This window comes from Xiphophorus maculatus, chromosome 24 (assembly GCF_002775205.1).
Source record: "Xiphophorus maculatus strain JP 163 A chromosome 24, X_maculatus-5.0-male, whole genome shotgun sequence".
NCBI lineage: Eukaryota > Metazoa > Chordata > Actinopteri > Cyprinodontiformes > Poeciliidae > Xiphophorus > Xiphophorus maculatus.
The window spans coordinates 9,551,955-9,577,985 of record NC_036466.1 but is presented as its reverse complement, the minus strand read 5'-3'; the positions used below and the strand labels follow the sequence as shown (position 1 = coordinate 9,577,985).

The following is a 26,031-nucleotide window of genomic DNA, read 5'->3' as shown; positions in this document are numbered from 1 at the left end:
AAAAATGCAAATATGCTCACACATCCACGCTCTCCCAGCAGCGCAGTTGGACTCCAGTTTAGTATATGGTATCTCGTTTCATCCCGCCTCTGTGCTGGGACCGTTTGAAGCAAAGGAAGCTCTTGTGTTTGATGAAGGCTTTACCTTTTTCCTCATCTCCCTACAGCTTCCAGAGAAACTTCTCCACTTTGATGTGTCTCTCCTCCACTTTCTGCCTGCTGCCATCCATCTTCGCCGTGTTTTTTTCGTCTTCTTCTTTTCCGTATCTCTCCCAAAGAAGCGTTCTGGCCAGATGGAGTTGGTGTAAATGCATATAAATGTTGCTGCCAAGCCTGCAGGGCCAAGTTGGAAAAAATAAAAAAGAGTTGTACAGTGGCAACACCTTCCAATTAACATGAAAAAGCAAGTAACTCATTCGGTCTCAGTATATTTATCTCATCTGTGGCTGAAAATTTGCTTTCATATTAAGGCATTATTAAATTAATATTTTTCTGTGTTTTCTCGGAGAGGCGTTCTGTTCATTGATTTTTCTTTCAGCCGTTTCAGGGCCACTGCGAGTCTGACTGCTGTAGAGTTTAATCAAAGCAAATCCAAGAATTGACACAAGTGTCAGAACAAATGCTTGGAAGATACATTAATTATTGATCCTCACCGCAATTAGTGAACATCTTCATCACCAGAGTTGATTGTCTGTAAAATGGCCACACCACCCTGTAGATGCCTCTTGGCCTCATCTTTTTAATCTGTATTTTTGTCTTCTCTGGCTTGTTATCTCACAGATAAATCCATTTTTCTCTGCTTGATACAACACAGTTAACACTGAAACTTGACCAGTTATTTTCTCTTTTCTCCTTTTGTTTGTTTTGTTGTTGTTGTTTTTTTTACATTTAACTGCTATGAGTTTTTGTTACACAAATTGGAATAGAAATAACCTTAATTATCTCTCAGTTGGGACATTCAGGTGTACAGAAGCGAAGAAAAGTATGTACAATAGATTTGGTCATTATGTGCAAGTGTATTTGTGCATAAAAACAGTAAAGATTATGCTAATAACAGCAGGGATGTAAAGACATATTGAGTTTGGTATGATAAGCACTGGTTATTCAGTGTAATAGGCAGGAAGGACCTATGATAACTCTCATTTGTGCATCTAGGATGCATCTGTTTGTGTTTGTAAAAATGTCTTAATCCCTATGTGCCTCCCGCTTAGCATAAACAAGTATGAAAATCTCATAATATGTGAAAATGCTATGCCTTTCTGGGATCTACTTAAAGGTTTATTATAATAATGATGCAAGGTTTCCTCTAGTGGTGGTTGGGCGGTAGGGCAGTCATTCATCCAGCCGTCTGCCATGTTTTTGAGTTAATTTTTTTTAAAATTTGACAAGAAATTTGAAAATATCACTTGATAGTCATGTGTTATTTAAAGATTGGAAGACTAATACCTGAACACCAACAATAAAGTCTTAAAAAATGCTTAAGTAAATTAACAATGATTAGCCTGGTGGGGCACAAGTAAAGCCTGGTGGCCCGCCAGGCTTATAAAACACTTGGAGAAACTGTGATGATGTATACCGGGTGTGATTGTGATCTTTTTTTAAACAGAAAAGCAGCACATGTTCTTGCTTCTGCTAAAGTAATATAACATGGTTCTGGTTCTGGTTCTGCTGTCCATCCACAGAAACAGAACCAAACATGGAGCAGCAACATTCAGCTTCTGTCCGCCACAAATCTGGAACAAACTTCCAGAAAACCACAAAACAACCGAAACACAGAGTTCCATTAAAATATTAATATTCTTTTCTATTAAGAGTTGCCTTTAATTAGTATATTGATTAACATATTTAATGCAATTTTTATTACTGATTTCATAATTGGTAACTGATGATTTTATCATGAAAAACACTATAACAGTGATTAATTACAGTTAAAATATATGGTATTTATTTACTGGTATTTTCATACACTGATCTATGTAAAAATATAGAATAAACACCTGCTAAATTAAATCGGACTTTAAAATTCACAAATTATTATTTATAGAGCCCTTTTTCTTTATGGCTAAGTAGAACACAAAGTTTGTTTCAAAGGTTAAAAGCAGAACGACAAACATAAAACCATGCAAATTGTCAAACGATATAAAAAAATTATAATAGTAGGATTAATATTGATAACCAAATGAGAAATTAATCAGTTCTGGTGGAATATAGTGGATATTAGCCTCACAAACATGTTACTACCAAAGCAAAAACTTACAATATACATCTTCTAAGATTGAGATCTTAGTATATTTGTTTAGTAATTGCATTTTTATTATATTTAGAGAGGAGTAGGTAGTTTTTCTTTTCAAAGTGTCAACATGTTTTGGCCAGACAAAGGCTTTGACACAACAGTTTTAGTACGTAGGTGGTGAAACAAAAGGGTATTTTGTCATTGTATTTGTACTTGCCTGCAGAAGGAGCAAAAATAGCGCGCCGCTGAGCTTCTGCAGAGCTCATAGAAGAGAGGACGGATAATTGCTCTGTGGAGACCGTTCGAGGGGTTGTATCATCCCTCTGTGGAGACCCCTAATGTTTGTTCTGGATATTTTTGATTGGTCACTTTTCTCTCAAGACCACTACAATTTTCTCCCTTCCAGAGCAAACATCTTGGCACCTTTTTTCTGCCGCGGTATTTTGTCTCAACTCTGACACGCCGGGGTCATTTTAATTCTGCCAGATTGGCGTGTAAAGTTGTGGGCAATTTCAGCTTTCATGCCTGGCATCTGTATTACAAGGGCCACGAGAACCCGCGGAGGGAGAGAGGGATTAGATTAGATGATTGACGATTCCTGTGGGGAAATTAGATTTCAGCAGCAGCAATAGTAATGGGATTCGCAAGGGAGGAAGACAAACAGAATGTATGTGCTCAGATGGAATAGGAAATAAGAAATAGAAGGGAAAATCTGAGCATTTAAGCACAGTTTGGTGCCTCTGAGTTAATGAGTTTGAGTTTTACCTCTTATGTAGTATTTGTTGCAAGATTATTGCAGACCAGAGAGGATGACTAAAATGTCCAATCATATGTAACTAGAGCTATCGCTGGCCAGAGACGGTTTAGGTGTTCATTTCTCTGCAACTACTCCCCAATGCTTCTGACTCAGCTGTCATCATCAACCTGTTATGTATGGCAGTGTATTAGGAACATTGTAGGTAGAAAATATATATTTGTGAGACAAAAACTCTGAGATTTTTAGATTAATCTCAGACAATTTCTAGAAAAAACGTGGAAATTTCTCTCCCCCAAAGTAAAAATATTTATGAGGAAAAAAATTCAAGAATTTTGAGATTAATCTCAGGTATTTTTGACTCCAAAAGTCAAAACGTTTAGATTTTACAAGCTCAGAAAATTTCTAAGTTTTTTTTTTTTTTTTTTTTTAGAATATATGAAATTAAAGGCACATTTTCACGTTTTGAAACTCAGAAATTTCCACGTTTTTTCTATTTGGACATTTCTGAGCTCCAAACATTTTAAATTTGCTAGGAAAAAATGCAGACATTTTTAGATTAATCTCAGAGATTTTCTAGAAAAAACATGAACATTTCTGAAGTCGAAAAGTTGACAATTCACAAGAAAAAAATAAGGAATTTTGAGCTTAATCTCAGATGTTTCATAGAAAGAAATTTGAATTTTTTCCCCCAAGAATTTTCAACTTTTTTCCAACTTTCTCAAGGTTGACTTTTAGAGCTCACAAATTTCCATTTTGGCAAATTTTCGACGTTTGGAGCTAGAAAGTGTCACGTAGTTGGAACTTGGAAATTTCTGAGCTCCAAAAATTGAAAATTTGTAAGGTAGAAACAAAAAGTTTTTAGCTTAATCCCAGAGATCTTCTAGAAAAAACGTGGACATTTTGTAATTTGAGAAGTTGAAAATTTGTCAGAAAAAACTTGAGTTTAACCTCAGATATTTTCTAGAAAATATTTGGACATTTTTTGAGTTTATAAAGTCGAAATTTTTAACACTTTTCCAAGTTTCAAAAGTTCACTTTTAGATCTCAGAAAATTCCAAATTCTCGAAATTAAACAAAAGAAAAAATCTTGCAAATTTACAACATTTAGCACACAGAAATTACCACATTTTTCTAGAAAATATCTAAGATTAAAATCAAAATTTCTGCATTTTTTCTCGCAGATTTTTGACTTTTCTCGCTCAGAAATTTCCAAGTCTTTTCTAAAGTTTGTTGGCTGAAATTTATTACTAGTCCTTATTTTTTTGGTATCTACAACAACCCTAATAACCCATCATAGTTTGTAACGCCTGCAAATCCACTATTTCCAGGTATCTGAGCAGAGAGGAGGTTGCCGAGGCTTCCCTCAGCAAAGCCCGGGAAGAAGGAGGCGGCGTCCGTGTGGTCACCAAGGAAAACTTCTTCACAAAGAGGAAATCTGGCAATTCACAAACATCGGCTGCTGCAGAGAGGTTGGTTAAATGTGGATGGATATTTTGCGTGGGATAAGGGTCCTTAAAATCTTAATAGCATCTTTCATACTGAGATTTTGACAAGATTTATTCATCACTTACAGGGATATATTGTTATAAGTTGATCAGCTATTATATCTGGTCTTTATTATGGTTTGCACATAAAGGTGGATTGTCTTATGTGGTTTCCACTTTGGGATTCAGACTATTTTCCTTTTCTCCCCCTCAGTCGTCTCCATGGAGATCCGCATGGCAGAGGCGCAAAGGCCTGCCGAGTGTGTTAGTACAGTAAATATAGCCCATAATACAATCCACCCATTTAGATGCAGCAACCAGCTCACCCCAGGAGGCAATATTTCTATGGAAACCTAAAGCAAATACTCCATCTCTCGCACAAATACACAGCATTCATAACAACTGCTGCTCCATACAAGAGAGTTCATGGTGTGCCTGAGGGGCGCTATTTAGGATTAGTGCTTTAGCTCAACATACAGCTTTAACTTAGTCAACAAAGCTCAAGAGTGTGAAAATGCAAGGCTAAAGCTAGCATCACTGTGTCAATCAAGGAAGTGACTGTGTTGAAATGAGAACATTTCAAATCACGTTATGCTGCTGGTTTTGGTTCTGTGCTTTAGTACACATTCTTTATAAAAGATGCAAAAGACGGGGAAAATAATCTAAGTCTAATGTTTTTGTTGTTATAGCTGAGAAAAATGTTAATGTTTTGTTACAAACAATTAACAGTCCAGGTTTTAAATATCTGAATGTTCTTCTTAGGCTTTATACGAATTAACCGTAGAAACTGTACGAGAGATAATGCATGTCTGCCTTCCAACTAGTGACGCTTCAGAAATTCAGAAAAAAACCCGTTACATTTAACAAATGAGAGAAAGTAATTCATAGCAAGTTTATGTTTTTACGATCAGAAATAATGCAGAGGAAAAATGCTTAGATTTCTTTTTTGTCTAAGTGAGGCTGCATAAAAATCCACAATATCTATATTGCAGCTCAACCCCCTTCTAAGTTTGAGTCACTTGTTTGTGGAAACAGAAGCTCTCCTGCCTGTTTCTGACAGCGTTCTGCCTGCAGTAGCACTAAATCGCCTTCTCCAGCAGAATCTGCATCAGTTTCGTTGCACCTGCCAGATCCGAATCCAAAGCCTTATTATTAGGTGAAATATTAGCCTACTGTACTGTTATATTGAGTACAGTTATTTCATATTCATCTATCCAGTTTTATTAACATAATTTGTTTACATTTTTCATGCATTTGTTCATTAATTCAGGTGCATAAAACCTGTAATTTGGAGTTTCTCTAAATTATTTCAACTCTGAATCACCTCTGTGTCCACAGGAAGCAACAAATAAATTAAAATGCGTTTTCGTTGACAGCTGGACCTACCCTACTCTCTTTGGTTTCCTTTTGCTATAGAGAGACGAGCTGAGGTGGTAAACATTAGCATGCTGTGCGCTGTTTGCTGAAGGCATGTTGTGTGATTTCCGAGGTTTAAAGAATGAATTTACAGAGAGTTACCCCATGCTGCTTTGCGGCGCACGTTCTCTACGTACAGGCATGAATTTAAATTAAGCTAAAAATAAAACACATTGCTAAGAATTCTGGTTTTGTTGCTCCTTTTAGTTAAAATGTAAGTTTTCCAAGGTTTTCTTGACCGGTTTCAGATTGGGGACACCAGTAAATAGACTATTTCAGTATTCCTTTCATCCACTTTACTGTACTGGCACTGGGTTCGTCTCTTGGTGCTTCCAATTTTTTGGTATCTTCACAACTTTGAAGCAGCAAGGTTCTTTTTTTTAGAAGGTTTTCTTCTCTATTTCAATGATTGCATTTTCCTCTGTAGTGCTGTGTCTTTCTGGCTCTTTGTTCCCGTCTCTGTCTATCTGAATTGTAAACCACGGGGAAAGAGAATTCAGTCCATCTGTCCGCTCCAATGTGGCTCTAGCACCCTGCTGGGAAAACATGGCAGATACCCAGATTTGCTGTCCCCTGCCAAAAGGACAAGCATGCACACACACACACATACACACACCCACACTCGGATTGTTGCTGATGATACATCAGCTTCATGAATATAAACAGTCTGAAGGTATTTCACAGACTGCAGCTATATGCCACCCCAAGTCTGTGTTTGCAGAAATGCTTTGATTTCATTTGTATTGGATGAAAATGTGTATTGAACTGTTTTCACTGCTCTACTGATGCTGAAAAAGCAGGAATTTAGACTGATGTAAGGTAACTTCACTTTGTGTGCTGCTGCAGCAGTCATCTTAATAAAAAGATTAGATTGCACACACTGTTTTGCTTTTTTCTGACAGTAAAAACATTTCATGTGTTTTCTGATACGTTTAATAGTTTGGTTGCTTCTGCATTATCTCACATTTAGATGCTTCAGTATATAAATTCACTCTTATTTAAATAATTTAAAATAGAAGTAATCGGATGTCTATGTCAATTTTATCCAATTTAAATGGCTCTTTAGGACCTATAAATAACAACAAAACAATTTATTCTACCTATATAGATATGTAGAAATTGTAATTTCTTTAGAAAAACAAAACAATTTTTTCAATCATACCAAAATTATTCTCATCTCTTCTTTAATTTATGCAGCCTGAATAAGCAGAATGAACATATCTTTGTTAAAATTTAGTTTTCTTTGAAATTTCTGATACTGGAAATTAGCTAACATTGTATCTTCTGCCCACACTAATAGCTTCTACACTGAAGAGTGTTGCTGAATCTGGTGTAAAAGCTGATTTCTTGGTGTTTTTCTAATCTTTTTGAAGTACATCTTTCTTCTCCTTGGATTCTGCAGATTGGACCAGCAGTCTTGCAAAGCAGAAGTTGACCATCCATCTTCAGAGCCCAGCTACCTGCAGGCTGTGGACAGTCAGGGTGTCCCTCTGTGCCTCTCCTGCCAGCAGGCCTGTCCTACCACAGGTGGAGCTTGGGATACTCGATTCTGCAGCCACAGGTACAAGATTGCCACAGTTTACAGAAATTATAGTGAAAACAGATCAATGGCGTGTTTCGATTTGGTCTCTCCTGCACAATCATAGCTATAGCAAAGCTAGAGTTCCAGTCCAGACATTTTGATGCCGTTTTCCTTCCAGATGCCAGGAGGAATTCCAGCTGCGGTCCAGCCAGACGTTCATGCGTTCCTGCGTGCTGGAGGCAGAGCAAGGCATTTGTCAACACTGTGGCCTCAAAGCTCATGAGCTGTTCCTGAAGGTCCGTGATGCACCAGCCTCCAAGCGGAAGGAGATGCTGGAGAACACATGGCTGGCCCAGCTGCCTCTTAAACAGGTCGGGAAACTAAAACCAGTACCAAAAATATTTCATCTTAAGAAAATGTTCAATCTCCATGACTAGCAGGAGACTTTAAATGTGAGCTATATTTATTTTCTTATTTTAAAAAGGGGGGAGGTTTTATTTTTTATTTTATTGGTGTTTGTGTGAGTTTAGAAACTGAATTCGCCTCCCATTCTGTCCATCCGTCCCACCTACGCAGATACACACACAAACACACAATAGTGCAGGTTGAGCTGCACTCCGAGGGGCCAGCTCCCAGTAAATGGATTGCTGGGCACATTGATTTCTTTTTTTTCTCCTAGTGCCAGGCCCCGACCAGTAAGCCTGTTTGATTTGGTTGGCTGTTATCCTGCAAAGCCAGCCCCCCACCACACACACACAGATACCCCACATCTTCCCAGTGCCGCCGGCATCAGCATCAGCGCCGATCGATGCTCTGAGCTTTAGAGGAAACAAACTCAGCCGCATGATAAGACGCCGCAGTGGTGGAGAAGCCTTGAGATTATAGGCTCATTCTGTGGTTCATACCAGGGGTTCTGGTGTGTGTGTTTGTTCCCAGGTGTGTGTACATGTGTATGCATGTCTTTGGGGTCGCTCTTTTTTTTTTTTTCTTTTACTTTGAGAGTGTGTTTTCAGGATATGTCAAAGCCTTCGGGTGCATTTGAGCTAAGTGTTGGCGTGTTTGAAAGTGTGCAACAGAAGGGTCGGGTGCAGGAAGGTGCACGTTGTTGGCAAGATAGGAGGTTTAATTGACTAAAACGTGTGTGTGTGTGTGTGTGTGTGAGGTGAACTCTGCTCGTCTGAAAAGGCCTATTCTTTAAATCTTCTGGGATCAATTCCACCTCGCTGCCTTAATGTCGGCAAAGTACTTCTCAAAGCAGGAAAATAGATTTTTGCTGCTCAAAACGCCTCTTTTCCTCTGGTTCTTCGTCATCGTTGTTTGTTTCTTTACTTGATTTTATTTCCTGTATGTTTTCTATCCTAAAAATCAACATATTCTGGCCAGCAAGTGAACTAAACAACCTAATACTTCAATATATGAAAGAATAAATCTGATATTTCTAAGTCATGTTAGACTTATTGTGTTTTGTGATGCTTTTGGGTGTTTTCTAGCGATTTATTAATGAGGAAATAGTTCGCACATAGCAGCAGAAACACTGGTAAACTTGGCAGTGAAATAATTGCAGCTGTGCTACCAGTGCTAGCCCTCTGGTAGCCTTGCGATTTAATCCCTCTGGATGTTTCCAGAAGATTGAAGCAGACCAGTTTGGCCCACATAAACACACTATCTACTATAAATGCCACTAGATTGCAAAAGGTAGCTGAAAGCTACCCCACATCTCCACGACAAAGTTTCTTCAAAGTGTGTAAAAAAATAATCATGAGTTGCTTTTTTTCTGCTCTTCATCTTAATTAGCTGTTCTCAATTGGCTTGAGCTCATGTGCGTCTATTTCTTTCTGCTTTTGCCCCATGAGGGAGCAGAAAGGTGTTTCCTCCCTGGGATTAAATTTGCATCTGTAATGGAAAATGTGAAAATAGCACATCTCCAGAGTTTGTATACGTCTACCGAACTAAATGATTAAGTAAGTTTTTCTTTTGTGTTTTAGAGCACTGTCTTTGTAACTTGAAAAGTTAAAAAGAAGGGAGAAAGTTAAGTAATTTAAGGAGTTATGTATCTTACCGCAGCGCAGAATTCCCTGCGGTATTTTTAACCCAATTTCTGCCTACTTCATCAGACGGACTTGCGAGTTCTCCATGATGAAGGTTCCCTACAGCTGCCCATTATATAGGTCACTCAGGTGATTTATATGGCTGTGCCTGGGGCATCCGATGATGATGGATAGCACACGGTTCAAAGTTAACCCTCCGTGATTCAGCGGAGGTATTGTTTTAAGGAGCTGGTCTGACATCCTTGCATTTATGACAACATTTGAAGCGCCGTTAAGGAGAAGTTTTTCTGCAATTTGCTCTTGTTATCTGTTCTTTTCTGTCTTTTTGCATTGAGAAACATTCTCCAAAGAAGCATCTCTGCGGTGCAGAGATTTGTTGAGTCATTTGTGAACAGCAACTTGAAAGAGTATGCACTCATTTGATTTTTTTTTCTCCCATTTTGGGGTATTTTCTATGATAAACCAACACAAAGTAAAGTTGTAAAGTAGAAGGGAAATTATGCATTTTTGGAGACAGAAACAGCATCTTGCAGACTAAGGAACACAGCAGACAGTCGTGGACTTGTAATGTGAAAAGATGCTAGCAACAACCTTCTAAGGGATAGGATGGGCTAGAAAGCATATTAATGTGCTCTGATGGCCTAGTCAAAGTCCAGTCCAAAATCCATTTCAAGCCTGAAAATTAAGATTTGCAGATGCTCAAATTTATCTCTCACTTTTTGACTTTTATTTGTATAAATTTAAAAAACTGTGTAACATTTTTCTGCTGCTTCACCAGTAGGGCTGAAAAGTGTAACAAGGTTTTCTTATTGGTCAATATCTATAATTATTGATTTGTTTTGAATCAGAGTACAAAGCATAGAATTATGTTGAATTTTATTCAATATCAGGACAGATAGTGATATTTATAAGCATAAATATCAGCTGCTGCTCAGGCCTACATCCCCCAGAATGCTGTGCGGTTCTGGATCGGAGTTTAATGAAATTATTGAAAATTTTGCACTACTTTATGTTGATCTTTCTCATAAAATCTTAACGAAACAGGTTAAAAAAGCAGTGAAAATGGTGGTTTGGAGGAAAAATGTGCAGTTACTCTCACGCCGTTGCCTTCTGGTTGCGTTCGCAGCTCAACGAGATGATCCGCGCGCCGGTGGAGGGAGACTTTTGGCAGGTGGACCACATCCGACCGGTCTACAGAGGAGGAGGACAGTGCTCCATGGACAACCTGCAGACGCTCTGCACCGCCTGCCACAAAGCCGTACGTTCACATGACGCATCAACAGGCGTAAAGAGTGGCTTTTAAAGCCAGAGGGCCTTAAGGGACAAAAGCAATTTGTTTGACATTTAAGGTTCGCAGTGGATAAAGCTCCCCTCAGAAGACGCTCTCATCGCTCATGTTGAGGATCACATACGGTGTCAGTAATGCAATCTGTGGTCAAACACATTGATCAAAAGTCACATTATCCCCCCTCAAAGCTATATACTCCCTATAATAGCGTCACATGATGTGGCCGTATGACACATTGATGGATAGCACTTGTTGAAGCGGGCTGCTTCGCATTTTCCCTTCACTCAATTGTCCATAATCGCAGAAAATGTACTTCTCTCGAAGAGAGGCGACTCGGCCGGTTTCAAAATAAAAACACGGCTTGCATTGTCGCCCGAAATGCGCTCTGCTTTCACGCCAGAAAGCGTTTTAGTCAGAGTGGGTGTCAGATTGGAAGGAGAGAGCCTCGCATGTAGACGACCATGAACTGATGTGGAGCACTGGGCCTCCTGATAAGGGGATCTTCTCCGCTGTTCATGCCAGCCCTGCTGACACTTCAATCTAAACATGCCCGAAATATTGATCCCCCCCATCCCGACTGCAGGTTTAAACTCTTACATCATGCTGTTTCTTTTTTCTGTCTCTCTTCACAGCGGACGGCTCAGCAAGCCAGAGAGCGCAGCCAGATGAAGAAGAGCGCCGCTGCCTCCAAGGTTGCGTCAGACATCAGCAGGTTCTTCATCAGGAAATAAAACGCTTTCACAGTTAATTAAAGTAGGTTTAGGTTAGAAATTTTTTTGATTTACAGTAACTGGTTGAAGATGTGTGGAGAAAAAGCCCTTGAGCCTTTTCACTTTTTACAAACTTCAGTCTATTTTATTAGGATTTTATGACAGACCAATGAAAAGCTTTGATTTATTGTTTTGTTTTAGGTGAATAAGATTCAAGGGGGTGAAATATGAGTTTATTATAAAATTTTACAACTTTTTTACTGTCAATATGATACCGATATTGCAGTATCGGTATCGTATTGTTAGATACCAACTATACTTTTGTTATTTTATAGTGTGGATTGTTGTTTCTATCAGAGAATCAGATAAAATTAGATTCTCGTTTTTTTGTCTGATTTCCGATATCAATATCGGATCGGGTTACCTCTAAAAATTGTCTCATTTTCCTTAGCACAGTTTCTGCACTGTTTTCCATTAGAGCTAGACGATATAGTTAAAAATAAAATCTACTACTTTTTTCGTACCAGATACAATTTTTTTTCTCTCTTTTACTTTTCTAAAAAACAAATTACAAATGATATTTTAAAAAAGAGGCTTTTATGTCAGTCATTCCTTCTGTGAATTGTACCTGGATTATTGGGGCTGGTCTATGAGAATTGTTATTTAATTACGAGAATATAGTCAGAATATTAGCAGAAAAAAAGTCTTAAAATTGCCAGAATCTGATCTGAGCATCTCAGTTCAAAATAGACAATCATTTTGAAGTCCAGTACTGATAATAATTTGATGCTGATGTCCACTGGTAAAACTTTACAAAGTCTTCACAAGATGCTCGACATTCCTCTTTGTGATTTTTTGATTTTTCATGTGGGAGTTTTTATAAAGTTACTAATTAATTCTCTTAATATTACGCCTTTGCTAAAAATCGCAAACTGGGCCTAATATTTTATTATAGAGTTGGCCTGAATTCAAAGTCCAAATAAATAGAAGCGGGAAAACAAGATGGCGGCCTTGGGTGGTACAAAAAAAAGTCCAGATTTTTCTAAAATGACATATTCAAAAACCATCCAGCTCAAGTTTGTGTTGATCTTTCAAATAAAATCCCAACAAACCGCTGAAGTTTAACTGTAAAGTGACAAAATCAGGATGTACTTTAATACGGCGTCGCCCTGACATATCTGGATGCATCACTTCCCGATGACATCACCCCTCCGCCCCCCGTCTCTGCTAGCCCTCATTACATCAGAACACGCTCCGAAAGAGATTTATCTAAAAGGTTAAAAGAAAAAGAATGGTGACGACTTGCTTCAAATGCAAATTCAGCCAACTTCCCTCTCGTCCCCGAACCGTCACGAGCGCGTTGGGTTTGATTTATGACGGCCCCCTTTTTCTCTTTCGCTCCAGGCTGAAGTGGAGCGCGTTTTTTAGAGAGATGCTTCTATTTTAAGATTTTGCAAACTTGGTAAAAATGAAAAAAAAAAAACATAATAAAGGTAAGAAAAAGTGAAAGCAGGTGAGATGAATTGAGGGGATTGAGATGGAACGGTTCTGCAGGAAAACACAACCAGGTGTCCTGCTTGGTCCTCAACATGTGGACCTTTTGCAGTTCTTCTTATGATGGATGGGAGAAATAAATAGCTCTATTCCTTTTCTCTCTTTTTTTTATTCTTGTCTCCCTTTATTCATCTGTAAATACTCTCAGCTGGGAGATCATTTCATCGCCTCAAGTCAGGAACATTATCCATGTCCACGCATCTACATCCTCTTCAGCTATGCTTGATGATCTGAGCAGAGGTAGAGCTGCGCGAGGCTATGTTTAGAGAGCGGGAGAGCCGAGTTACTATGGAAACAAGGCTTCAGGTTCAGCCATGTCGGGAATATTGAATCTGTTTTTCTCCTCGTATATGTGTGTGTGTGTATGAGAGTGTTACACAATGAGCCAGACATCAGAAAACTCCAATCAATATTAGCGGGCTCCTGCGAAAACGAGGCCGTCGCATTCCTCCTGACAGCGCGTCTGTCAGGCGTGTCAGAGTCCTAACTCAGCACAATCCCGCCACCGCCTGGAAAACTTTAACGTTTCCCTCTGACAGCCCCAAACTTCACGCGTCGCGTCAAAACTCCCTCGGAAAAGAGCGCGTGGGGGCGCGCGCGTAGGTGTGTGTGCGCGCATTTCCCCTACGGCTGCTCCAGGTCTCCACTTAATAAGACCGTTGTTCCTCTCCTGTCCAAACCGACAAGCTTTGTGAGTAATGAACATCTCCCAGGCAGCCTTCCAACAACAGCAGGTTTCAGTGTCAGTCCCTGTCAGCAGCCAATGACTCTGATCTGCTGTTTTATTACATCCAAAAGGTGTGTGTGGCAGGAAAGGGAAGTTGTGAGGAAAGTGTGGGTAAAGAAATCGGTTTGGCAGAGGAGGGGAGGCGTATGTTTGTCAGAGGAAGCCCGTAATGAGGCGGCGGTCCGATGAAGTCGTCTCATGTTCCTCCCAGAAGGTCTGCTGGGTAAAGAGCAACGCTTCGGTTTGCGTTTGGAAAAACACCCCAGAGGAGAAGCGCTTCCCCCGCAGGTGATCTCGGTAATAAAGACAGACTCAAACGCCGACGGAGGGCCGCAGAGGTTTCCATGTTTGCTCTCAAACACATTACTCCCTCTTGTTTTTTTGTTGTTTTTAAATCAGGATGAGACCAACACCCCAGCTCGCTTCTCCGAAATCAATATCTTTCGTCTCCGCGTTACAGTTGCAGAGACGTCCCCGCGGGTTTCGTAGCAACAGTGCAGGCGATAAAAGTCACAAGGCTTAAATTAGCTGCAGATCTGGCGGAAATAAGCACATATAATTAGAAAGTCACAGTTGGTGACAAAAAGGAAACAGGAGAAAAGTTCTTTCTAGAAAAAAGTACCATCTTAAGAAAGTCAAGCGAATGACTCATATGTGACTATCAGATAAACGATCATATGGATGTAAGAATGGACCATATGCAATAAACTTCAAAAATGGGATTGTCTTGATGCACAAATCTCTGAATGGGGACAGAAAGAAGAAGTTTGGGATCAGCAAGAGTCTGAGAAATGGTCAAAAAAGATGCAAATAATGCAAAGAAAACAAGTTTATATTCATTTAGAAACAACAATATTAATGTTTTAACTCATGAAGAGTTCAGAAATCAATATTTGGTGGAATAACCAGGATGTTTTCAATGCAGGATTGTTGGTAACTATTATTGTGTAAAATTATTACACAACTTAATAAAAAACAAATTTTTCCATTTCACTTTTTGTTTTTATATTTTACTAATATGGCGTCAGTTTTTAGAGTAATTGTCTAAAACTGGCAGTAGGTTTGGGAGTTGATTTTGAGCCAATATTCAACTGGAAAACCTTCAATCAGCTCATCGTTAATAATACTGATCTTAACTAATTGTTCATCTGGTCCTTTAAGAGACATTCTCATTTCAGCCATAAAACATTTAAATGCTTTGTTTCTTGTTGGCTACTTGCAACAAAATGTTTGGCTTTATTAGTGCTGCATCCCTCCAAGAGACTTTTGATCATTTTTGACAAGTTAAATCAACTTTTTGACCCATTTTGAAAAAACAAGCATTAAAGTTTATCCAGGTTAGAGAAAGAAAATATGCCTAAAAATGATTATCTGGTCGAAATACTCACTTGCCTAATAATTGTGCACATAGTGTGTAGTGAAGGTTTTTTTGGTCTCATCATGGCGTCAGAGAGAAAAAGAGAAATGCCTTTCCCCCCTCATAGATGCATCATTTCTTGAATGTAGGTCAGAAGACCCCAGGGGCCTTCAATGGACTCCTGGGGTCCCCCAGCAAATTAAGAAATAGATTAATAGGGCTGCAACTTAACTCCATAGGAAATTCCTCAATTACAGATACTACATGAGATTTAGGAACGATTAATGTAAATGTAGGTTTTCTTCTCATACCGTCTCCTTGGAGATGACAAAAGCTGTCTTCTTCAGGAGTTTGGGACATGTTGTACCGCACCGCAAATTGTCCGGATTCCTTCATTACTCTTTCCTGATTTGCAATTCAGATAGCCGGCCGCTCTATTTGCCCTCATTCCAGCCGTAATCCATTTCAACCTTGCCTGCCCCTGTAATCTACTTTGGCCTTTTCAGCTAAAGGAAACGCTTCCACAAACCCAATCTAGTGTGACAGGTGTGATGGAGAACGGCCAATAAAAGCCGGCGCGGGGCGCCGCGTGAAGCCGCCGGCTCTCCAATCGGCTGTTGGGCCCCGCTGTGGTTTGGTTCCTGGCTGCCACGCTCTCTGCTGCGCTCCCTCTGCGCTGTTGACCCTCCGTGCCCTTGGGCGAGGGGAAAGGGAAAAGGACACTCAGGGGAGGCCGGACCCTGCCGCTTTCTTCGGGTACAGGATTGTCTCTGCAGAACCTAATTACAGCAAACAAATGCACATCTGTGGCGTAGCATTCAAACAATATTCTGTTTTTAAAGGCTGCACTCGTAGTAAGGATGCACGTTGTCTATTAATGAGTTAATGGGACGTCGATTGATCTCATTGATTGATTAATAAGCGGCCATTTTCTTAAAAACCTGAATTCACTCTTGTATCAAGAGCGTTGAACCTCTTCAACGAAGGGCTAAATGTTTCATAATATGCTAAATTAAAAAGAAAAGTACATTATATTTGAGCATTATTTTGTGTCAGCTGTGTTAAGATGATTGTGATTTCTCACATTATTAAACTTGGACATAATGAGAAAATATAATCAATTTGGTTGCTTAATCAAAAAATAAAAGATGAAAAGAATAAATATGTGAAATAGAGAAGTTCACACCAAGAACTGTAACTAGCTGCATTTCCATTGACCAGATAATTATGTAATTTGAAATTTAGGAAATAAATTTGCTTAATGAAAACACGGCAAACACGCTAAGATGAGGTGTTTTTTGAAATTGGTTAATTGCAATGGAGACCCTTTCTTTAGCCTTTCATGAGTCACATGATCTACAACCGGATGTGACCATTGGCACAAACCATGAAGAAGACGACAATAGGAAGTAGTTGGATGATGGCACTGCATGTTTTTTAATAACTTATTGCGTGAAAAACTTATTCAAGTGTACTTTTAATTATGTTTCTTATGTAAGTGTGAAATTGTAACATAAACTCAACTGGCAGACTTTATCGTCGTTTTAGGACATTAAGAATTAGTTTTGGTTGAAAAGTTAACGCTGTCGAATGTTCATATGTCAAAGCAGAACCACATAAAGTGCATTTTTCATTCCACATGAACTGTCTGGATCGTTTCACGTTCCTATTGTGCTGGCATAGCGCCGCCATCTTTATTTCTGTATTTGGCTTTGCTTAAGGATGACCTGCAGCTCCCTCTGCTGGATGGCAACCAAACTACAACACTGAAAGAAGGTCTAAATAGATGTTTTTAATCAATTGATTGGAGCTCATTTTAATTTAATAAGCCATTTGTTATTTGATTAATTGTTTGCATCCTTAAATGTACCAAATAACATGAAAGAATCTGGGCTTAGGAAGAAACTCTTTGCATTAGTCAACCACAGCTGATGAGATGCTTTTGTCTTTATTGTCATATTATCTCCTGGGATGGTGATGAGATGATTAATCATTTTCTTGCCGCATCCTCGCGTTTATAGCTCTCGCCCTGAGTTGGGGAAAACGGTATTATGGCCCAGGTAATTGGTGGAGGGCCATCACTCATAAGCAATTTAATTAATCTCATTAAAACACCCTCTCTGGCTGCACAGCACCGTTTCTCGAGGACGGCCGCGACAGAAGGCGTTTTGACGAAATGGGCTTATCCATCCTGATGAGTGTCATATGCACAGATGATCTCCCAAGAGAGACTGCGGCTGGAGAAAAGTTACACAGAAATCAATAGCAACAATTCCATGAAAACCTCTGTCTGCTATTTTCAAATGCCACTCGGCGTGGTTGGGAGGGGACGTGCAGCGGTGAAAGGATGCTTTCTCATTGCTCAGCTGGAGATGGCTTTTGTCGAGCCTAAATTCTATTTGTACAAGATGGCTCCCCGGTTGCCTCCCAAGATGCATGGCGTGGTGTGGATTAAGACCGAAAAACGCAATCAATTCACCCAGCAGGAGATCTGGGGAAACAGATAAGATTCTCAGCGTAATTCATAAAGTCCCCAATCTGGCGAGGATTAATGTACGTCTTGGCTCCTGCTCTCTCTCATTTTGTATGTGCGGGGGTTAAACTGGCGCTTCATGCGGCCCATTACAATCAGGCTTTGTTTGGAAAGCCCCCTGCCCCCATGAGGGCAGGATCGGACCACATTTTTCTAGAAAAGTTAAAGCAATTTAGGAATGATGTAATCTCATCTATGTTTCATTAGCAGACAGTTTAGCTTTAGAACAGGCTCGTCAAAACGAAAACAGCTACAAACTTACTGACATCACTCATCTAGATACACATTTTGTCAAGTTTTATGATTGAGCAATCAAGTGGAAGGAAAATTATGCATTTCTCATGTATCTTTTACAAAAAAAGTGACGTTTTTCTTTGTTATCCCTAAATAAAACCAAGTCCTACTAGAAACCTGTGTCTAAAAAAATTTGAGTATCAAGAAAAAATTACCGTAAATATTGTCTTAAATATTTTAAAAGACTAGGACATTGTGCAGAAGTTACATATTAGAAACTCATGCTATCACAGGCTTATGAGCTTGAAGATGTAGAAAGTTGAGTGGAAGAAAAAAGTGTGGTGCACAGGTAACCCAAGTATTTAGTGCATGGAAATGAACATACTCTTCAGAAGTCTGACATTTCTGTTTTAAATATCTATTTTTATTAATCTTACGTATGATTCTGATTTTCTGAGTTTTTGCCTTTCATTGTTTGTACGCCTAAATGAAATATTTCACTTTATGCAAGGAATCTATAACATAGTTTTTTTTTCTGAAAGGACTGACAAACATTATTAAACTTTTTCACAATTTTAAATTTATTTTAGATGTATTTGTAATCTTGGGATAAATCCTGCAGTTGTTAAATTCTAGTCAGATTCTTTCTAGGCTGCAGTTTGCTACAAGAAAAGTAGGGGGCGAGAAAAACACATCAAACAGTTTAGATTAAGCACATTCGTGTAAAATATCCTAGACTTTAATCATTCTAAGACTTTTAAGTGTCATTCTCCAACTAATTAGGTTGTGCTTGAGATTTTTTGCAAAGACTTTTTTGTTGGTGTGTCACATAAAATCAGAATAAACACATTAATTTTATGGGTTAAACTGCGAGAAAGTACCAGGCCAGCCTCATCCATAAAAAGCACCTAAAACACAGATAAAGTAAGGAGCCACGTTCGCTAAACATGCAACTTCGTCTTTGAAATGTTATATGCAATCACATAAGTGTCCAGGGGACACTTGACATCAGAGGAAAAAGGCCGCAGTGGGGCGACCCTATTACCGTTTTCCTCTTTCATGTGTGCCGTGTTCAGATGATTGAGGTTAAAAATGGAAAAGCTGAACAAAAACGCCCACCAACAAAGTTCCCTTTTCATGAGCTTTAAAAGACATCTTTTCATCTCTCATTTCATTTGGAGACCATTGATCAGACATCTTTCACAGATTGCTTCCAGACATCTATTCAGCCGCTCCGCTGCTGCTCAGCATGCCTCTATTTCATAGGTCTTAATGGCACAAGGTCTGACTGTTGTGCTTAGATTAAAACCTGAATTGCAATCACTTAAATCGCCCCAATAAGCACACGGAAAATGGTCTTTGTTGACATTTGTGAAAAGGAAATCAACATCATTGTATCGCTCGCAGAGCGGAGGGACACAATTTTGCGATTTTTGGGAGGAAACGGTGCGCCTCCTCTTGCCTCATTCAGTAAAATTAGGACATTTTTCTTCTTCAGCACACAAGCCAGATAAAGGTCATGTCAGTCTTGTGACAAGAGTGACAGGTCTGGGGTATCATTACTGGGACTTGGAAGGTCTTTGTAAGCACCTTTGGTCACCTCAGGAGAATAGATCCCCATCGTGCTGCCGTCGGCCTAATGAGCACAGCCAGCCCCTAGTCTAATAAGCAGAGGGCGATTGCTGCTGCCTTCCATCAGCCCTCTGCTCCGCTGGTACAACATCCCATAATAACTCGAACACATGGCACGAAGCGGTGAAACAACGGCGGATATCTTGTCGAGCGTCAGTGCATCCGACTATGGACTCAGATTTTGGATTTTGCAGAATGTCGTCCTCAGCGCAGCGGAAATCGTTGTGAATGGATTCTTTCAAGGTGTATGTTGATCCACATTCCTGCACTCAATAAGATCCTTTGACAGCTTGTCTGGGCAGGCTGCATGAAATAAATGAAGGCATTCTCCACTTGGATGATATCAATAGGCAACTGCATGGGTCCAGCTGGCGAAAATTGTTTGGATGATCTGTTCAAGCTGCCATTTTTTCACTTTCTCCAGTCAAATAGTTTTAATTCTTGAAAATAAATTCAGAGTAGTCTTTGAATGACATATTTCTGTGTGAGTATAAACTCTTTAAAACCAACTTCCATTTGTTTCCTGACAGTATTGCTTTGAAGCTCCAAATGATCCTGGATCAAAAAAAAGAGCAACAGGTTTGCAGCATTAAATGCTCTTTCATGTGGAGGTAGGAAGAAATGTTAGCGCGCGTTAACACAACTCACAAAAAACAGGTAGTGATCAGTGTAGGAAGTGTTATAAGGTTGTTTTCAATTGCTCTGGCGTCCATTCTGCAGCCAACAAATCTTGTCTCAAAGCAAATTACAAAATAAACTGGTGCAAGTCCAATTCACCTGAAACAATATAATGATGTCAAACTCAGTTCATCACATGATGCCAGTTGGTGAATATTTTATTTCAAGCATTGTTGACTATAGTTGTTGACTTTGCAGGAGTCCTGAGTAAGCATGAGGCGACAGTGGAGAGTAACTACTCCCTTTAAACAGAAATGAACAAGTCAACTGGCTTTGGTTTTAAAAAGCAGAGCAGACTGAAAAAACAGAAGCACAAAATCTAGAGATACCTTCAGTGGAAAAGGGAAACAAATGGTACATAATAGTTACTGGCAGCCAGAAGTTTTTTCTAGAAGAAAGAAAATAATAATAAAAAAGAGTTCAAATGGGTAATGGTACCAAATGTGTGCTAAAGATTAGCTCAGGAAAGATAAATAGCGTTAGCTATCATGTAGCTGGAAGTACTTTCACATCTATCATTACCTCGATCCAGGTCAAGTGCAGAACCTCTAAGCTAGAAGCAAAGAAAGGTAAACATTTTAAAATGAGGAGCAGGACAGGAAAGAAAAACTGCTTAGCACCGACCCGCTTACTGAAACTAGCCACAGGGCAGAATACATAAATATGTGCAAGAGTAAGCCAGGATCATGGGATAAAGGCAAAGCTGCTGGGTGCTATGTAGACTTTAGATTATGCAGAGCATTTTGTGTAAGCTAACTGAAGATTGTGTCTGTTTTGGGCTATTTACAAAGTTGTATCAGAGCGACACAAACCCCTTGAACAATGTTCGGACATCCGATTTGGAGATGCAAATGTAGTCTGGTCAAAGAAACGTGAAGCTGTCTTTCTGGTAGTTAAAGCTTGTACAGTGATACCAAATCTACAAAAGCAGGAATCAAGGTGTTGCAATTATACAGTTACCCAAAAAGTTCAATTGAACAGAAGTAGCTGAATATACAAAATTTGCTCCACACCAAAGTGAGAAGGCTGAGGTCATACTCCAATATGGCGCTGCTAATGATGCTCCTACAGCCTGTTGAATCATCTCCGCAGGGTGTCTCATAACAGTTTACGTGTTTTTCAGTGAATTATTGGTGGACAGATTTGCTCTTAGGCTTTGCAACAATTGAACCGCCTTTATTCGCGATCCAAATCTGGGATTTGTGCCACTAGATGATTAACACCCTTTGGTCATGATTCAAAACCTAAAAAGGAAAAAGAAAATAAATAGCTTGAGAACAAAAAAGTTTGAGGTAAGTTTTAAAAGGGCATTTAGCGCGTGCAGCTCATGTCTGAGGTGTTAGGTGTGATTTGGTTGGGTGGAAGTTGGAAAGTGGTTCAGCGTTTGGGTGTTTTCTTGGTGGAAAGAGGGGGCATTTTACATTCCACAGTGTTTAAACTTTCACTTTGAGCCAAAGCTGTTAGTGTGATGTAAGTCCTTCCCTCGCTGTTACCTGAGTCAGGCCTGTTTACACACCAAGAAGCTTCTTGTCCTCTTGACTGTTAAGACTACGCAAACATATGCATCACGCTATTGCCTAAAAACAGCTGAATGAAAAGCATGCAGTCTTTCATCAGTCTACCACCTCACTCAACACCATTTATACCTGTGTCACAGTCAAATTGTGCTGAGAAGCACTCCCACATTTGGCTCTTTGAGTGGGTAGCATTTGGCCGCTGAGCCGTGGACATCTTCACACCCACCCTTCTTATCTTTTTCTCTGGATATGCAGTAATGCCAGTTACCGTGTGAGTGGGCTGGTGCGGAAAAAGGGGGAAAGTTGGCCGCAGCGGCATTCGCCATCGGCCCACACAGAATTATTCCATGTGATGATATAAATCTTATTTAATGATGTGATAGCGGGCAGGTTCTGCCAGCCGCGATGAATGGAAGCGAGGTGTCCGCCGCGTGCACCTGGAGAAGCGAAGACCTTTCTGGCAGTTGGATGTGTTCACACACCCAGGAGGTCTATCTTTGCTAGAGAGGGTGAAAGCCATGTCCAGACACTGCCTGTGTTTATATCAGCCCAACAAATCCGATAATTTGGCTTTTTGAACACATGGTTGTCCTAGATTCTTATCTGCTGTATTAGTGAGCAGAATACAACTCTGGAGAAAAAAACAGGAGGTCTGGTTTTCACTGTCTGCAAGCAGCTGATGGCAGATGATCCATTTTGCCTGCTGATAAATTGTGATTAGGTGATTAGGAGTTTGGAGGATGAAGCTCCGGAGTTGGAGTTATTTTAGCACCAGTACGGCCGTCACCCTTGGTTGATTAAATACCCATCTTGTCTCGTCCCTTGTCCTATTTTTAGCCTGGAAGCACTGAAACCTTGCAGATTTCTTCTGTTTTTAGCTTTTTTCATCCTCTTCCTCAGTCAGCCCTGGCCAGATTCGTCTCCATTAGCATCACCATTTTTTGGCAACACCTCAGAGGTGGTACAAGCCGGACCTGATCGGGTATTGCAAACAAGCGATTTCCTTGGCAGCAGACCTTATTCATTGATTGTCCCTTTGATTTACGTCAACAACAAAATCTCAACCACCATTTTCAATCCGCTACAAGACCATAGAAGTTAGCGAGACGATGAGCTGCAAATCGATAACTCTGTGATCAAACCTTGAGGTCCAAACCTTTTTATGTCGATTGCGGTGGAAAAGTGTATAAAGCTTCAACTGGACAAGGCAACCGGCAACGAGCAAATGTACCAAGCTATTTTGGAGAAAGTAGACATCCGAGGATATAAGATCTTGGTGAATATTGATGTAATGCCAGATGGAAGTATCTGGATATTTATCTTAGCAATGCCACAGCGAATGTGTCCCATAGTTTAAATGCAAAATGCAGTTTTTAAATGATGATTTCATTCATTAAGGAGAGTTATCCTTATCCAAAGTGCAGCTGTACAGGCAACCCTAAATCATCGCTTTCTGCTTACTTTTTTTTATAGGCGCTTCCAAGTCCTACCGCTTTTATTTGGATGGTTACTTGCTTTTTTTTTTCAAAAGTTCCTACCTTCAGATTCAACTTTTTGTTTGTTTAGTATTCCAATAAACGCCCAACACTCTTTAATTACTTCTACTTGCAAATGTATTCAGTTTCGTTTTTCTTTCTTTTGTGTGTAAATTTGGATTTTTTTCCCCCCTCAAGTCCATATCTCAGGGCTTTTGTTTCAGATGAGCTGAGTCCGGGTGATTTCACACCAAGCGTAACTCGTGTAGGTGATGATGACGGCGGTGCTTTCAGTAGCCACAACAAAAACATTCGCATAAAATACCAGGATAGGGTCAACTAATTATGCTGCATTAGGATGTTGCATAGTAACTCCGCGCGAGCAGATCTACTTCATTAGTTGTTTGTTTTTGTGTCGTGCGTTTTCTGCGGCTGCTTTATTGTGAAGCGAACAGAAAGCAAAGGTAATAAGAGGACATGAGCACAGTGGAGGAATTATCCTGCAGCAGGTGCATCTTCTGGATATTTCTCTCAAGGCACACATGGAGGATTAGCTGCTTTACACCCACAGATGCACACACACACAAGCGTGAATCACTGCCTCTCACACATGCACACACAACTTCACCGTTCGAGATATGCTGATGGAAAATGACGGATGTTTCATAAGCAAAACAAGGGTTTTTTTCATTATCTCAGCGCCAATGCTGTTAGATTTGACTCAGCGTTACCGCATTGTCATGTAAGTGCTATATTCAAGCTGTAGTTACACAACTCAATCACTCTTATTGCATCTTAAAACCCAAAAATATCAATAAAGCACCCCCACTGCTTCAGCGTACCGCTGTTGGAGGAAGGGAAAAAAATGCTATGCTCTGTCAACCCAAATCCAGCTTTGGAAAGCTTCAACTCCCACCTCTCCAATTCAGCTTTCTCGACTCATCCTCCTCCTCACACTCCCACTCGCACTCATAATCCATAACGTTTTGTTTCGCTGCTACACCGATGACATCCAGCCGAATTTCCCACAGAAAGCCGATGAGCTGAAACGCTCCCTTTGCTCCCTTCGGTACAGGACGTTCTAGGACAAGAACCAGCGAGAACGTAGACGGTTTTTAACTGACCGTTCCTCCGATTAAACCACAACAAATGTTCTTTCACCTAATGTGCTTAATGACTCCTTTTGTTTATTCGTTGGCTTTAATCTTCCTGGATTTCTGCTTCTTTATCTTCAGTTTCAAGGGAAATAATTGATTGTGAGGTGACTTGGGGATTGGGAGTGACATTTGTGGGAATAATACAGTCAGGTTTTTGTGTTTTCAAGCAAGTCATGCAAATGTCAGCAACTTAAGAACAGAAATTTTCATCCTCCAGACTCTTGGACTTTGATTTCGAAGTTAAATTTACAATTCTCTCACTTCTGCTTTTATCACTGTTTTCCTTCCACTCAACATTTTATTTAAATGCCTATATGCAGTATTCTGTTACCAGCCAGCTTGATTAAAAATAACATTTTCTAGTTCATTGAGTACCTGTTAGGCAAGCGTCACACCAGCGTTCTTCTGGCGTTGAGGCCACAAGAGGATGCACTTGGATCAGAAACTGGGGTAGCAGAGGGAATAATTAGAGTTAAATTGCTAAATAAATGCCCTGTTTTTCACCAGGAACAGCTGGCTAACATGAATACCAACGCTTGTGAAAAAAGGATACCTGAGCTAAATTAAATAAAATCACACTATGAAGATGGCAGCTAATTTATGCTCCTGCTAATCGCTGAATGTAATTCCAACAGCAGCGTGATTGTAACATTACTGTACTTTTTAATTTTAATTGCTTACAGGGTGTTTAAAGTTCACTTTCTGAACTGAATTACTAATATAAATTACATTTTTGATGATATTTGTCTTTACTGAGATGCAACTATCAGTATTTAGCTTAATTAGCTGGTTTGTTTTGATTTGGCTATTAAAATGTGGGTTGTGGCACCACCTTGTGGTGACTGGCAGGTATAGCAACAGGGATTGATTTTTTTTTTTTTAATTTTTTTTTTTAGATTTTGTGGCGCTTTTAATCTTTTTTCACGGTAATGTAATAGGAAGTGGGCAGACAAAAAGTTGGGGAAGATGTGCAGCAATTATCGGAAATTTTACGGGGCGCTAACGCTACACGACAGAAACTTCATATTTAAAAAACAAAACAGCTCTTACTTAGAGAATTCAATTTTCACAAATAATGAAGCACACAAACTGCAGCACAGCTATCTCATAGAGGAAGCTAGAAAAACAGCGCCATATGATGCCAAAAAAAGGAAATTAATACTTTTTAGGTTTTTTAACCTTGTGGTTGCTGTGGAACAGACCATTATCATAGATTGTGCAGCTTTTGTTGTTACTTCAATTTTAAAAATTTGTAAAAATGAGTCACTTGTTTGCTAACTAAGAAACTTTTAAGTTCATTTGATTTCCAAAATGAAGTTAATCAAAGAAATCCCTTTTACATGTTCAGGTGTGTAACAAAACAAACAAATCCATGTATAGATTATTCCCACTAAAATGATGAATAAATCTTTCCGCCGTGATGACAAAAGCCACAGTCAGGTATAAACCGAGCCATTAGGAGCAAAAATAATTATTAGGGGAGGTATTTTCCTGGTGTTGTGATTGCAGGGTCATTATGCTCTCCCTAATGAAACAAACCAGCGGAGAGCCTCCATCTCGACTGTAGCCGTTATCATCACCCTTCAGAGAATGTAAAAAGGAAAACACTTCAGCAGCAGGCTAATTAAAACCAGAGAGGTCTGGATGAGGAGGCCAAACAGCCCACACAGGTGGCGCGCACATCAGTGTGTGTGTGTAAGGCACTGCCCT

The 26,031-nt window shown here is 39.7% G+C and overlaps 1 protein-coding gene across 2 annotated transcripts in view; it reads left to right on the top strand.

Annotated features, from left to right (window-relative positions):
* The window catches only part of zranb3 (zinc finger RANBP2-type containing 3), a 96,388-nt gene that overhangs the window by 69,086 nt on the left and 1,271 nt on the right, over window positions 1–26,031 (top strand). Inside the window, exons 18-22 of one of the 2 annotated variants that reach the window (XM_005810203.2) lie at window positions 4,318–4,458; window positions 7,292–7,450; window positions 7,590–7,782; window positions 10,586–10,717; window positions 11,380–11,500. In XM_005810203.2, the coding sequence (XP_005810260.1) occupies window positions 4,318–4,458; window positions 7,292–7,450; window positions 7,590–7,782; window positions 10,586–10,717; window positions 11,380–11,478 (724 nt within the window). In that variant the 3' untranslated portion in view covers window positions 11,479–11,500. Of the gene's footprint in view, window positions 1–4,317; window positions 4,459–7,291; window positions 7,451–7,589; window positions 7,783–10,585; window positions 10,718–11,379; window positions 14,575–26,031 lie in introns of those variants that run through there. The other variant, XM_023329221.1, reaches the window with a different exon arrangement.